This window comes from Passer domesticus, chromosome Z, assembly GCF_036417665.1.
Source record: "Passer domesticus isolate bPasDom1 chromosome Z, bPasDom1.hap1, whole genome shotgun sequence".
In the NCBI taxonomy this organism is placed as follows: Eukaryota; Metazoa; Chordata; class Aves; order Passeriformes; family Passeridae; genus Passer; species Passer domesticus.
Genome location: NC_087512.1, coordinates 82,008,510 through 82,023,377, shown reverse-complemented (window position 1 = coordinate 82,023,377; position 14,868 = coordinate 82,008,510). Strand labels below are relative to the sequence as shown.

General features: G+C 41.4%; 1 protein-coding gene across 2 annotated transcripts in view; it reads left to right on the top strand.

The window, feature by feature from the left end:
* The window catches only part of MSH3 (mutS homolog 3), a 109,970-nt gene that overhangs the window by 52,993 nt on the left and 42,109 nt on the right, over positions 1-14,868 (top strand). For both annotated transcript variants that reach the window (XM_064405165.1, XM_064405164.1), the window contains exons 10-12: positions 656-770; positions 7,311-7,395; positions 8,024-8,133. In XM_064405165.1, the coding sequence (XP_064261235.1) occupies positions 656-770; positions 7,311-7,395; positions 8,024-8,133 (310 nt within the window). The remainder of the gene's footprint in view (positions 1-655; positions 771-7,310; positions 7,396-8,023; positions 8,134-14,868) is intronic.

Genomic DNA, 14,868 nt, shown 5'->3' with positions numbered 1-14,868 from the left:
CAGTGTCCCCAGTCCCTGCTGGCCACTCCTGGTGACCTTTCTTTCTGCATGGTTGGTGATTACCTGCAGAGACACCTGTCCCATCACCTTCCCAGGGATGAAGGTGACTCCTGGGAGTGTGCTGAGTGCTCCTTCTTGCCCTCTTTGAAGATAGGGGTAACATTGCTAACTAAATTCTAAAGTTCTTGCAGGTGTTACCTGAGAACAGCTTTAAAAACATCCCTGAAAAAAACTGAACTGTGTGGGTTTTTAAAAATACCAGTTCATGCTGTGGCATCGTGGGGTGAGTTTTCCTGTTGTTGTAGCTGGAGCAGGAACTGCACTGAGCACAAAAATGAAGATGTCAGAATTCCATTCTTAGTTGTGTATTTAGAAGTTTGTTATGCCAACAGTTAGTAATGTTTTATGAAGAAAAACCCATGAGTCAAATGTTTTCTGTTTCATTATGTATTTGCACTGTTGCAATGTGTCTGCATTATTTGGAACCATAAGTGTTATTTTGGAGCCTTGCTTTATGTTGATTTATAGATGTCATAAAACACTGTACATACATTACAGACTTCTATTAGAATAAATTGAAAAGAAGATTATCGTTTTTCTACACAGTGGATTAACCAGAAAATAAACATTTAACAAGAAAAATTATTTTTTTTAGGTCCTCAAAACCTATCTGTAATACTAAGCTTGGATAAGCCTGTTATTTGCTCTCTGGCAGCAGTAATTACATATCTCAAAGAATTTAATTTGGAAAAGATGCTTTACAATCCAAGGTAAGTTGCCTTATATAAATTTCCAATTCAAAGCACCACTTCTTGCAAGTTCTAGCAGACAGTGTCCCTGATTGTAATGAAAAACTTTCTAGTGATAAACATAGTCTTTGTAAAAATTACACCTTACATTTGATTTCCTAATCAGAAGTGAAAGAATCGAGTGGTTCCTTTGAGTGGTATTGCAGGAAAACCTTTATGAAGTTTGTTTGTGTAGACATTACTGTCAGTGATGTGAGTGAGCATGTACTGCTGCCAGATGTTACTGAAATCAAACAAGGTGCAAAAACTGGTAGATATTAGGGAAAAAAATAATTAAAGCTTGTTGGTATCACCTGTTGCATCTCAGCCTCAGCTTTACTGTGTAACCAAAATGTGGGGCTTTTCTAGGCAGCATAAAAAAAAAAAAACTGCTGCTGCAACTTAGCTTTTCAGATGTTGTTGCAGTTTGCCAGCAGTGTGTAAATAATGTTTTCTTTCTGTAGCTCTGGAGGCAGGTATAAACTCTGTGTTGTGATGATCAGGCAGTGCTCAGCAGGTCTGTTTCAGCTGCTGAATCTAGTTATCAGTTTTAAGGAAAGCTGTTTAACACATCCTGGCTTTCTGGAGAATCCCTTGCCTGGACTCAGGGGTAAGTAGGAGTGGGGAGAGGGATCATGGCAAAAGCTGTTGCTGGAGCACCACCATTTGTGCAAAGTTTCTGCAAAACCCCACAGACATGGATGTAACCTTGTCACCTCCTAAGCACTCCCAACACTTGGGTTTATTAGATATGCTGATATGACTACTCAAGATTTGTGACAGGCTTATGCAGGAGGAATCAAATGAAAATGGAAAGATGTCACTGCTAAAGCTTCTCTTATCCTGTCTTGTATGAGTATAAAACATTGCTGTCCTACCTGGCTTAGCTTTGAAAATATCATTGAGGCTTATTAAATAAAACAGCTTTATCTGTTGTGGATCCTCTGCAAAATATTCTCCCAGTTGTCTCAGTATTCCTGTGTCCCACAAGTATGCAGGATTTAATAAAGTCAGTCAGGCTGCAGACTGGAAACTTAGAAATAAGTCATGTCATTTGTAGATCATTCACATGTTGTGTGGGATTCTGAGAGTTTGAAGCCCACTTTTGAAGGGCTCCCTGCATTACCAGTTTAGATTACCAGCTGCATTTAAAACATCAACTGCAGGTGCCAGCTTTAAACACTGCTTAAACACTTTCCCAGGTGTCCACCAAAATATTTGGAAAATATACACATGTTCTGAATTTTGGGATGGATTTCTTTCCTTAAAGAAAGAAATCCATCTGCCCTTCTCTCCAAGTTGTATCTGAATGTTATCAAAAGGTTTGATTTGCTTATAGAGCTGATGAGGAAAGAGTTCCTGTGGCATCTTCCCTGCTAATCCATCAAGGGGTGTGTTGATCTGTGGTGCTCCTGCACTGTGGTGTGCCTGCTTATCTTCTTTGAGTGCCTTTTTGAAAAAAAAAAAAAAATTTGTTTTTTTAATATTCTGGCATAGGTGGAGAAATCTTGTAGAACTTCTGAGGAAGAAAATGAATTCCAAGGAAATGCCATTTTGTGGTCAGCTCATGGGTCACTGCTGTCACAGTGCCCTGTGTGCAATCACACAGGAGGTGAATGTTCTTTCAGCTGGAGAAAATGTGAAATCCATCTTTTATGTAGAAGTAATTCTGTAGCAGAGGACAAATATAATTATGTGGAGGCTTATGTAGCAGCAGTCAGTCACATTTGTAACAGCTGCATCCTAAAATCAAGCACATTATAGACTGGGAAGGAAAAGCACTAAATCTTATCATTGGCATTTGCCTGCTGAAGGTTGCTCTAATGGATTTCTGGGGACTGTATGAGCATCTGAGGGAAAAGGCAAAGAAATACTTAATACCTTGGAGAAGTTCTGTGAAGAAATAACATTTCTTGAGATAACTTTGTGGTCAGGAGCCTGGATTCTGCTGTGTTTGTTTCTGAAGCCTTTGTGCTCCAACTACCCAAGTTCCACTTGCTGCTTGTAGTGTGTCATGGGGATCAACAAACTGAGCCAAATATTCAAAAAAACTCAACTTCAATATTTTTTCCTAATGCCAGTGAAATGCTATCTAAATACAGAACAGTGAAAGAATTTTAAGCAAACAATATCAGGCTCATTAATGTCCTGAATTAGGAAACAGAAGAGAAATAACTTCCATTGCATTGTTAAGAAACTTGAAATTCCTAGAAGAATTCAGGTCAGTGAGCATATACAGATGAGTCAGACAGCATGAAGTGGGAGTTGTGAGGTAGTTTTCAGTTTGTTAATGTGTCACAGGTCTGGATGAAGAAGACCTGTTTGATAGGAAGAATGATAGGAAAATCCATTTCACCTCTGTGCCTTCTTTGGACAAACACTCTTCTCCCAGCTGAAAAAAAGTCCATTTCAGTTTAGTCGGAGGAGTCATGAGTTACCATGAAGGAATCTTCATTGGGAGGAAGCAGATTTTGCTCTAAAAATAAAGCATTGAAATAAAGATATTTCAATGAAATTTTTAAATCTACTTTAAAGGTCCTAAAAAACGCAAATCATTACAAAGAAATAAAGATTTCTGCCACAGCAGGACCCCAAGCTGTGGTTACGCTGCTTTAAAGTTCCAGCAGTAAGTAAAAATAGATTTCATAATGAATGGTACAAGTTTTTGTTAATCAGTGAGTTTGGATACCTTTGCAAATGGAGAGACCTTTATAAAAGGCTTTTGTAAAGAAGTTAGTACACATCTGGGAGAGGATTTCAAATACATTTGAGTACCCAGTTTTTTGTTTGAAAAAATCATCATTGGCATAGCAGTTGCTGAGGCAATGTGACGTGGTGTATTTCAATTTTACCTCTGAGTTTTCCTGCATGTTGGATATGGAGGAGAGAGACTTTGTAGATAGTAGTTTGTAAGTTTTGAACAGTGATGGATGAACTACAAGAAATGCAGGAAAACATACAGAAAACAAAAAGGGTTTCAGATCAAAAGTTCTAGCCCTGTGGAAATATTCACTAATGAGTTTAAACCTGATTAATTAAACAAAAAACATAGTCTTGGGCTTGACATCCTTTGCTATACAGATTGTGGTAAATGTCTTTGGTATGGAGCCTAAAGAAAAGTAGTGCTTCTGAAAAACTGAGAGACTTGTTTTTACTTCTTAAAGCTTTTAGGGATTCCTGCATTTCTTGTCTGTGTAAATTCATTTGGTGGTTTATTTACCACTAGAGATCTCAAAGACAGACCCTGGAGCTTTGTTAAAGGTAATTGAGCAAAGAAAATCTGTTGCTTTCAGGGTGCCTTGCAGCCTCACTAAGAAACATTAGAGATTTGGAAAATTAAAGTAGTTGAAAGTTCCTGATCTAAACAACATGCATTCACTTAGGCTGAGACGCTGAGTATGAAATTATATGTATTATCTCCTGTGGAGAAAATAGTGAACACAGCACATTAAAACCACCATCCACTGCAAGCTTCTGGAGAGGCAAAATCACAGAATCCCAGACTGGCTGGGACCAAGAGTGACTTTCAAGTTTCTCCAGTGCCACCCCTGCCATGGCAGGGACACCTTCCAGTGTCCCCCAGTGTCCAGCCTGGCCTTGGGCACTGCCAGGGATCCAGGGGCAGCCCCAGCTGCTGTGGGCACCCTGTGCCAGCCCTGCCAGGGAACAATTCCTTCATGAAACTAAATCTCTCCTACCTTACTTTAAAGCTGTTCCCCCTTGGCCTAACTGCCTGTGTAGAAAGTTGCTCTACTCTTTTTTATAAACCCCTTAAGTACTGAAAAAATGACACAGATGATTCACTTTCTCTGGTTACACATAATAGCTGAAGCCTGGGGATGTGCTTTGCTGTCCTGAATCAGAACAGTAACCTTTTCATACTCATCATCGTGTGGTCCTGCTCTGAAAAAGTAATTTTGTGGGCAGGAACTTCATTCTCACGAGTATTCCCTGTAAGATTCCTAAATCTCCCTGGAAGCTTCTGTTTGTTTACTCTTTTCCTTCCTGTAAGCCCAGAGATGACTTGACCCTGCCCTGCCACGCTCCTGTTATGGACTTGCCACTGTTTCCATTGCTGGGGTTTTGAGTGCTGGAGTGCCCAGGGTGTTGCAGGGCTGTGCTTTGAAGCTGGGGTCACAGTGTCACCTACAGGAGGAGTTTTGGCCTCCTGATCCTGTCCAAGTGATTTCTGGAAGGCCAGCAGTGCAAGGAGGGCTGGCAGCAGCACATCAGCACTTCACACCAGGCTTGTGCTGGGACCTTTGCTGCAAAACCAGCCCTGACTTAATAGTTACCTACAACCTTCTTCTGCCATTTGGTCTCCAAATACCTTATAGAGAATGTGGTTTTTTTGGTTTTTTTTTTTACATTTTTATCAAGTTCTGATCCCAAGCTGAAGGAAGATGAGTGGGTGGAAGCAAAACATGTTCTGTGCTGTGACACATGGAATTGTTGGTTGGGCAAATCCTGCAGTTGATCTTGGCTGTTACACATGTACTCCAAACTCTCAATTACCACGATTAATAGCAGGGTGAAGTAACTCAGATAAAGAAAACACCTGGGTAATGTAAGACACACATAATTTATGCTGTGAAAACAACTTCAGCTTGTCTGATCTGAAAGAACTGTAAATACACTGTGGAAGAAGAGTAAATCCACTGTGCAGTGGAGCAGAGTGAGCTGTCTCCAGGCATTCCTGAGTGTCATGGATTGACCCTGGCACAATGCCAGTGCTCCCATGAAAATACACTTTCCCTCGTGGGTTCTGTGAGATGTGATCAGGAGCAGAGCAAAGCAACCTAGGAATAAACCAACCTCCCAAAAAACTCGCTTCTCAACCTACAACACTGAGCAGCCCTGCTGTGAGCAGAGTGTGTCCTGTGCTAGCTGCTCTAAAGCCAGGAGAGGTGTGGCACCACCAGGACCAGAAAAACCCACAATCCTGAAGCTCTGACGTGACAGGGAGACCCAGGAGCATCCTCTTGGCTTTGGAGAGCAGGTGGAAGGGCTTGGCTCTCACCCAGCTGGCTGCAGCAGTGGCAAACTGGGAATCTGCAGTTGGTCCTGGGTGCAGAAAGGTACTTTTGGAACTGCAGATGGGATTTGTTGTTGCATTCAGGGAGTGGGAGCCAAGCAGAAATCATTCCTAATTAATTCCTGCCAGCATCAGCAGTTGTGACTGAGGATAGTAAAAAGAAGTATTGTTTTGTTGCTTACAATGTTGTGTAATTTGGAAAGTGTTGCTGGTTTTGCCTCCAGTGTTTTCTTTTGCTGGTCAACTTCCTTGGTTTCTGAAATAGCACACAAAGCAGAATAATTGTGACTATGGGTACAGTTCTGAGTCAGCTGTACTTCCAAGCTGTCATTAAACTTCTTGAGGGCCCTCAGTTGAGGCTGCTTTTTTTACAATTCCGTGGAAAATACTTCTAATTTGACCCATTATTTAGGAAAAAAATTGGAGGCAGGCCCAAGCACCTGCATATGACATACATATATAAGATTAGTCTCTGAATATTTCATATTTCTGAAAGTTTTGGTGCTGTTCTTGTTTTTAGTGGAGCAGCAATGCAGCTGTGTGTGTCTGACAGGAAAAGGTAGAGCATTCAAGTACTTTTCCAGAGGGTTTAAAACTGAATGCGCTGAAAAACTTTTTGTGAGTCTAAAAAGTCAAGTAAAACTGCTTTAAATCTTGCCCAGCAAGTGGTTCTGCTTAGCCTAGGACAGCAAAGAGTGTCCTAGATTCTGTGCAAAGGGCAGTCAGCAGGATGATTAACCCAGACAATCATGACTTGATTTGTCAGAAGCATTTAGAGAGGATATTGCACTTCAGAGTCCTGACTGCTGTGTGTGTGTCTGAGGCTGAAATGATTGTCAGGCCTAATATGATTGCACAGCTAATACCAGTATTTTGTTAATGGTGATTCTAAAGCAACACAGCCTTTGGGTTGGTCTCATCCAGGTCTGCTAAGGAGTGTCAAAAAGTCGAGTAATTTTGGTCATGGTTATTTCATATTGAAATAAAATAAAACAGTTTCAATCTCCCCTGTTTCTAGTCTCCTTAATTGCACTTGCAGGCTGTTTAAATTTGCAGTAGTAATAAAAAGAAATATGTATTTTGATACAATATTTTGATGATGAGTTGTGTTAAAAGTTTTTTCCATTCCTGAAGTATTAATTGTTAGTCCTGTCATTGCTAAATTGTAAACTGAATAAATTAACCAGTCAGTGGAAAGGGGTTAGATAAGAGGAGGGCTGGATTTTGTTCTGAGCTTTGTCAGAGTCAGTGCAGGAAATGGGGCAGTGAGTCTGAAATTTTATTTTCCTAAGCAGAAAGTTAAAAAAAAAGGTAAAACTAATGTTCAGTTATTTTTTAATTTATTTAAAGAGATTGTAATTTCTTGCTTGACTTTTAAAAATTTATTGCGAAGCTGTTGAATTCTCTAATGTGAGAAACGTGAGAGTGTTTCAGTGTTCTGCCCATGCCCAAATTTAAGATGAAACATCTGAAATTCCTCTCCCCAGCAATTTCAAACAGTTGTCCAGTGAAACGGAATACATGACAATTAATGGGACAACAATGAAAAATCTTGAAATTTTACAGAATCAGGTAAGAACAAATGTAACATTTTTTTAATAAATGCTGAGATTTTCATGGCTGTTTGACTTATTTTCCCATTGAAGTTCATCAGATTTGCAAATCTGACCCATTAGTCTTAAAATATTTTAAATGGTATCAGACTGAAGGGAGATAACATTTTCAGAAGCATAAATGAAGTTAATCTGTACTAGCTTTTAACATGAGTTAGGAACCTTGCTGCACTTTGACTAACAGAGAACTGTCCTGGAGTTTAATTTCTTCAGCAACTGCAGCTGAGTGATGTCTGTAGTAGGGTTTGTTTTTGTGCTCCTGCTCAATGATTTATGCACAGACTTATTTTAACAGCTTAATTTATCCTGGTCATTTCCTAGAAACCATTTTCTAGCCAAAGGGAAAACATACCTAAGTGTTGTACCACTGCTGGAGGTTCTTCATGTAAGGCATTGTTGATGAATGAAATTGAGAATGAATAAGTTGCCGTATCTTAAAGCCCAAACACAATGTTTTGAATAATATGGAGATCCTCCCACTGCAAAACTGACATAATAAAATAATGTTTTATTATGTCAGTTTAATAATAATTAAACTTAATTATTATAATAATTAAAAAATAATTAAGTTATTTTCGTTATTTCAGACTGACATGAAAACAAAAGGAAGCCTGCTCTGGGTGTTGGATCATACTAAAACTTCGTTTGGACGTCGAAGGTTGAAGAAATGGGTGACCCAGCCCCTCCTGAAACTGAGGTGAGGTGTTCCTTATCCTGGGCTAAACCTCTGTTTTCTGGTTGTCATACTGAGTATGCCCAGTGAATCTGTTTATCCAGAGGACCTGAGATCCACAGCAGAGTCTGCACAGCAAATGACACAATACAAGTGGTGGGTGTTATATTTAGGTTTGAAGGAGTTAAACTCTTGGGCTCAGATAAATACTACTGGGTTTGGACCAAGTTAGAAATTCCTCTGCAGAAATCAGAGTGGGTTTCTAATTTATAATTTCTATTCTAATTCTAATTTTGTACCCCTTTTCAGACAATGAATGAGGATGGCCTGGGATTGGAGGTTGTTTTGTTCCTAAACTTGCAATTAATGTTGGATGCCTTCCTTGCTTCACAAGTATTTACATCCCTGATGTTTTTTATTTCTTCTGATGTAGCTGTGGATGCTTTTGTTATCCCTCTATACAGTGTATTGCACAGGGGAGGGTAACTTTTTATTAGTCCTGAAAGGTGATGATTATTTTGCCACTCCAATATTTTGACCTGTGCCTGATTTATCAGTGCTTTGGAAATGTTGTGGTTTTTTAGCAGTATTTTGCTGGTTTTCACTTGTCTCAGTTTTGAAATGGACTCCCATCCTTTCTGATTTCTCTTGGCAGACTCGATTTGTGTGTTGTGGTTGAATGTGTGGTAAACAGCAGTGCTGAGTCCATGGGCTGCATTTGCACCCCCACAGTCTCAGTTTTTGGATCGAGTAATTAGAATATGTGTTTCCTGACCATTGTCAGTGTAGAGTTCATTGAAGTGGTCACTTTGTTCCCTGCACTTGTAGCATACAGGAGATCTTTTGACTTGATTGTCCTCTGTTTTTCTATTGAATAAATTAAGCAATTTTAATGTCCATTACTTTTTGACAGGTTTAAATAGTGAAATCTACCACTGTTTTAGCATCCTGCTGTTGCTGGTCATTTACAACTGTTTCTTCAGAAGCATTTTTTTTTCCTTGACAATATCTGGTATGTCAAAGCACTGTAGTTCTGCAGCATCACTGCTTAATTGTCTTATTGGGTTTTTTTTCCTAATAGGTTAATTTCAGTGGCCCTTTTTAAAAAAGAAATCTTCTGATAATAGCTTTTGTGTATCTTTCCTACTTCCAAAGGCTTTTGATGTAACCATCCCAAACAGCATGGGCGTTAACCAGGGCATCGTGTCATGGAAAGCATTTAGGCAGAATTCCGGGGCCTCTTTGCAGGGATAAATGTAAATAAATCAGTTTATTTCCCTGCCTGCCCTGGAGACATGCCGGGTGCGTGTGTGCAGCTGTCAGCGGAGGGAGCCAGAGCGCTGAGGATGGCCCTGGGCAGGACTGGCTGGGCTGCTCCGGGGCTGGCCACGCCGAGTGACCGCGCCCGTGGGGCAGCAGCTCAGGGAAATCTCCACAGGGAAATGGATCTCCTCCTGCTACCCAGCACAGCGGGCAGAAGCTGCTTCCCCAGCACTCCAGGCCCTCTTTGTTATATACCACCATATTTAGTTTAAAATCTCCCTTGTCTCAGTGCAGAGCCAGCCCCGCAGGTTCGTGGCTTTGCTTCCTTCTCTTACCCCTCTGCTCCTTCCTGCTTCTGGAGAGGGATGCTTGGCATTTTCAGGCTGCTGTGGCTGGAGGTGATGGTGCTCCTCAGCACTACTCGAAGCTAAAAAAGCTCTGTGTACTTCTCCCTTCCTGAGTCTCAAGTTGTAATTTTACATAGTTAGTGCATCAGGCATCTGGCAATATTGTTCCCAGTAATGCACACAAATGCACTCAGAGAACATTCCGTAATTGCAATTCACCTGTGCCTCCTGGAGTGACATTCTCAGAGGAAGTAAGGCTCCTGTATGCATCTTTTCCAGTCAGTGAGTAGGTGTATCAAGAAGTGAGAGGGTGTAATTACTGCTTTGTGCCTTAGAGTTGAAAATCACTTGGGATGATGACTAAATTTCCTGTGAAGAAACCATACATTAGGGTGAATAAAGATGGAATGTGTACAGACTCATTTGGGCAAACTTGAAGATACTCTTTAAACCACCAGTGATGCAATACATGCAGAGACAAGATGTGTACATTTGGGAAAAAAAGAAATGGCAGAAAAAAGTTTAACCAAGAGGTGTGTGGTGTCCTCAGTTACTCACCTGGGAACACAGAGATAATGAGGTAAGAGTGTATCAGTCTCTAGCAACTGAGCTTTTTAGGAGGAATGAGGAAGGTTGTTTTTCTGCAGAAGTTTCTAGGTGTTTGTGGGTTATAGAAGTGCTATCTTACCTCTGCAATCCAAGTTCCATTGAGTGTCATTCTCACCTGGTGTCTGTCAGTGGAAGAGAAGGAGAAGGTGGCCTGGAGCATTTGTGGGTGAGGGAAGGCTGCTGTCCCCACTCAGGCAACAGGGTTCCAGCAGGAAAGGGACCAGTGCAGCCAGGGGGCTCAGGACAGCTCTCAGCATCCAGTGCTGTGTGCAGTGCTGGAGCCTGAAATGCAGGGAACTCTCAGAACTTTGGGTCTGGAAGCCAAAGCTTAGAATTAAACACAGGATTTGTGAGACCTTGGAAAAGGCTCCCAAACTGAGGTGCTAGAAGTGAACATGTGGATTTGTAGTTTAAAGCATGGACACGTTAAGCTAAGTAAAGGAAAGTTTAGAGTTTTAGAGTTTAAGATACAGAAAAAATAAAAGTAGTTCCAGAGGTAAACAAAGAGTTTAGAATGCAGCACTGTAGGTTTGTGTGTCATAACATGATTGGTTAAGAAAGCTCACACTGTAGCATGAAAGCTTGCACTGTAGCATGTCCAGAAGACAAAATATTTAAGGATTGGGTCAAAAGCATAAATATCCTTGTTGGCAGTGTTTTATTGGTCAAGAAATCCTTAAAAAGTCTTGTAACTAAGGGTCTTGTGCCCTTCTAAGCCATGTGGTGAAGATGTGAGCTGAACTCACCCTTCCTGCCCATGTAAAAGATAAGAAAAATAAACCACATCATCATAAACAATTCAAAGATCCCGTCTCGAATTCCTTCCAAAAATCCCCACAAGTGAATTATCACGGTGCAGCAGTTACAAATAATTTCTTTCCTAATGGGAAATAGATTTCAGAATCCTTGAGGTTGATGTTGAAGTCACTGCTTCTTCAGTATCTACGTGAGGATGAGAAGGATAAGGTTCACATGGGCCTGGCTGAGCGAAGCTGGCTCTGGTTTTAATCTCTTGTTTGGTTGTTTATTTTGGATGTTGTCCTGTATGGGCACTGCCCTGCACATGACCAGTCTGAAACCTGACCTCTGCAGAATGTGTCCTTCCCTGTCTCTGTACTATTCATGTTACTCAGTGCCCTTCCAGACCCTTCTTTGCCTTTCCCTTGCCCAGGTGTCAGGAGTGCTGAGTGCCCATCTGCAGTACACACAGAAAAATAAATAAACACTGCATCCTTTCCCTGGCTGGGCATTAATTTTTGTCTGTGCCTTGCTCAGCTGTTGATTCTTGCACAATTCCTAGGAAATCTGTTTTCTGGATATACCAAACACACAGCCTTGTCAGGGTTGGCTGGAGTTGTACAAGGAGTTCCAAACTGGAGAAGTGGTTCCTGGTGCCAGGGAGGAGGCAGAGACCTTGCTGTGGAACTGGGGAGAGCCTGGCTGCTGTTGGCCTCTGGTGCAAAAGTGCCTCCTTGGAATTTAAAGAGTATCTAATGCAAAATGTTAAAAGCATAGGGATGTGTGTGAGATAAACTGGAAGGGTGTGAGATATGAACATACCAGTTTGCACAGTAACCTCTCTCTTTGGGATGTTCTCTACAGGTGTTGGGGTGTTTTCATGTTTGAAGTAGTTTAAGCAGACTGAGTGACCCACAAGTGCCTGGATTGTATTTCTTTAATATTCTTTTGTCTCTGTTGGATTTTTGGTGTTACATGTGATGTACCTGCATTTATTTGTAGCCAAGATAACCTGATCTTTCTTTAGTTAAAGCTGATGTTTAAATCACAAGAAGGGAGAAAATTGTATCTGTTTAGACAGTTGCCAAAACATGTCAACCTTTGCCTTGTGCTTCAGAGAAACCAAAATTTTAATTAGCTCTCAAAGACTGGATTTCCATTTTGCCCTGTGATTCCAATATACTTTGCCTCCTGTTTCTTCCAGTTCCTTTATAATATTAAAGCCTTGTAGGATGGTGTTGATAATTACCATTAGTCTGATAATGCTTTGTCCACAGGAGCTCAGAAGGACTGGCAGTGTAGCAACTGCAGAACTGCACAGTTCAGGACTACAGACAGTTCCTTATCTACTCCTGAAGAAGAGGAAGTGTAAATTGGCATTACTAATGCAACGTGTACTAATGCTTGGAGGATATATAGAACTGGGAAGAGGAGGGTCCCTTTACAGTGAGATTGGCAATGACATGTCTTTTGTAATATAAAATAATGTCTTGTTCTACATTTCCTCACTTTGAATGCATTGAGTGCTGCTTTATTTATATTTCTATACACAAAGTATAAATCTAAAAGAAAGTCTTTCAAGTTTGACTTTGTCCTTGTTCTTTTTATTAAAAATATCAGGGCAGCAAAGCAAACTGTCTAAATGTCCTTGTCCCATCTTATTTTGGAGGTAGACTGGTTCCTGTTTGATAGCATCTTCATCCAGAGCAGGATTAGAAGATTTTTTTATTTTCCCCAGTAATTATTTGTGAAAAAAATCCACTGATCTTACAGCAGGGCTAAATTTTCCTCCTAAGAATAACAATTTTATAGAATCAGTGCCAGTATAAAATGCACAAATGCAGGTTACAGCATATGCCTGAGATCTCAAAATTGTTGTGGGAAAGAAAAAGATTGCAGCATCATCACATGTATTGATTCATTTTTGCTTAGCTGTGTTTTGGTCCCTTTGCTGTGTCTAATTCCTTATAAATGGAGCAATCAGGCGTTCATTCATGTTGGCTAAAGTAGCTAATTGTTCCCTTTTTAGGCACAAATAGCTGGAATACGTTGTGTATGAACATAAACAAAAGTGTTTGATTGCCATTTGCATATTTTGGACGTTCTTTTAACAGATGTGAAGCCAAAGTTTAGGATGCTTGTGTGCTGCTGCTCAGTATTTGAGATCCATTCAGGGAGATTGTCCTCTCCCGTTGGACTTCTCTGGAGAGCCATGAGACATCAGGAGTTTTGGGAGTAAATTACTTGAAAAACAAGTGAACAGATTCAGAAGGATACTTAATTTTTTTAGGTTTCACTTAAATTTCACTGCACTATTTATAACTGCCCTTGTTTGTACGATGTCATTGGTGCTAATGGATAAAATTCCAGCGCTCACACCAAAATTTAGCAAATTCATCCCATAACTGAGCCAGTGTCTACTCAGCCAGCAGTTAGGCAAAAAGGCAGAGGTAAGGGTGGCATCCCAGCCTTGAGGGGAAGGGAGCACCCAGGATGGGCAGGGGCTCGTGGGGAAGGGAGGGATGGAGCGTCCACAGAAGGGCACAAATCTTCATTAGTAATTAGTAATCTTCATTAGTAATCTTCATTGCACACTTGTCAGGGAAATTGGTCTGTGAGTCCTGAGTGAGCACACAGCATTGGGTTTGAGCAGAGTGGACAGAGGGGGATGACAGGGGGCTGAGGAGGAAAGGCACAGTGGGGTGGGTCACTGATGTTCCTGCCTCCAGTTCCAGTGAGATTCTGGGGGGGTTCTTTGACCCTTTGATGATCTGTAGGCACTCTAGCAACCTGCCTGTTCTCATGATTATTGGAGAAGTATTTTACTGTTTTCTTTTTGCACATGGGTTGTGGTTTTTTGTGAGTTTTTTGTAGTGTGTCCTCTAACAGTTTAACTTCACATATAATTTGTCAGACTAATTTTCTGTCTTCTATTGGATAAGCTTCAACTTCTGAATGACGTCAACCTGCTTCAAATGGCTTCTCAGACTTTGATGGCTTTCTGACTTTTCACACTTTGGTGTCTCTGGATACTGCAGAAATTAATCCCAGGTGCACTGGTATTGCCTCTAAATGAAGCAATTAACCCCTGAGGGCAGTGTTTGGGGTATCTGAGCCCAGGGGTGCCACACCTGCCTGCAGGGACCTCTCCCTGCTGGCATGCCCTGCCCTGCAGAGGAGCTCCTGGCTGTCTGTGCAGAGCAGGTAGGGGAGGCAGGCTGTGCAGAGCTGTCTGCAGAAGCCCCAGGGCTGTCCACTGGTGCTGACCCTGCTGCTGCCTGGCCCTGCTGCTGTGCTCTGGAGGTCTCAGCAGGCACAGCACGGATGTGTGTCCTGGAAAAGGGCATCCCTGCCCCTGCTCCAGCCTCTGCAGCCTTGGCTGGCTCTGCAGCCCCTGCCTCTGGGTGCTGGGGACTTCACCCCCCTGGCCCCCAGGGCTTTGTCTGCTGGTGCTGAGTTTGTGGGCTGCACACTGGTAATTCCACCAGGGCTTTGGTGGCGTTAATTGCCTGTCATCAAAGGAGTGGTCTCAAGCAGGGGGACACTCTGTGCCATTTAACAAGGCCTTTGCCTTAATCAGCTCATCCAAAGTCTTTGTTTGTCAGCCCTGGTCTGAGGGAAGGTCAGAAAAAGCCCCATAATACATAAGTGAGTAACTTAAATGATACATTTTCATTCTTTGCAGTGCTGCAGTTAGGAGGCTGTTAGGCTTTGATTTAGATACCACAGTCCATGAAAAGCAGTGTTTGTTGTTTCATATTCTTAATTGTGTTTTTTTAAGGCGTTGAATTCCTGTGACTGA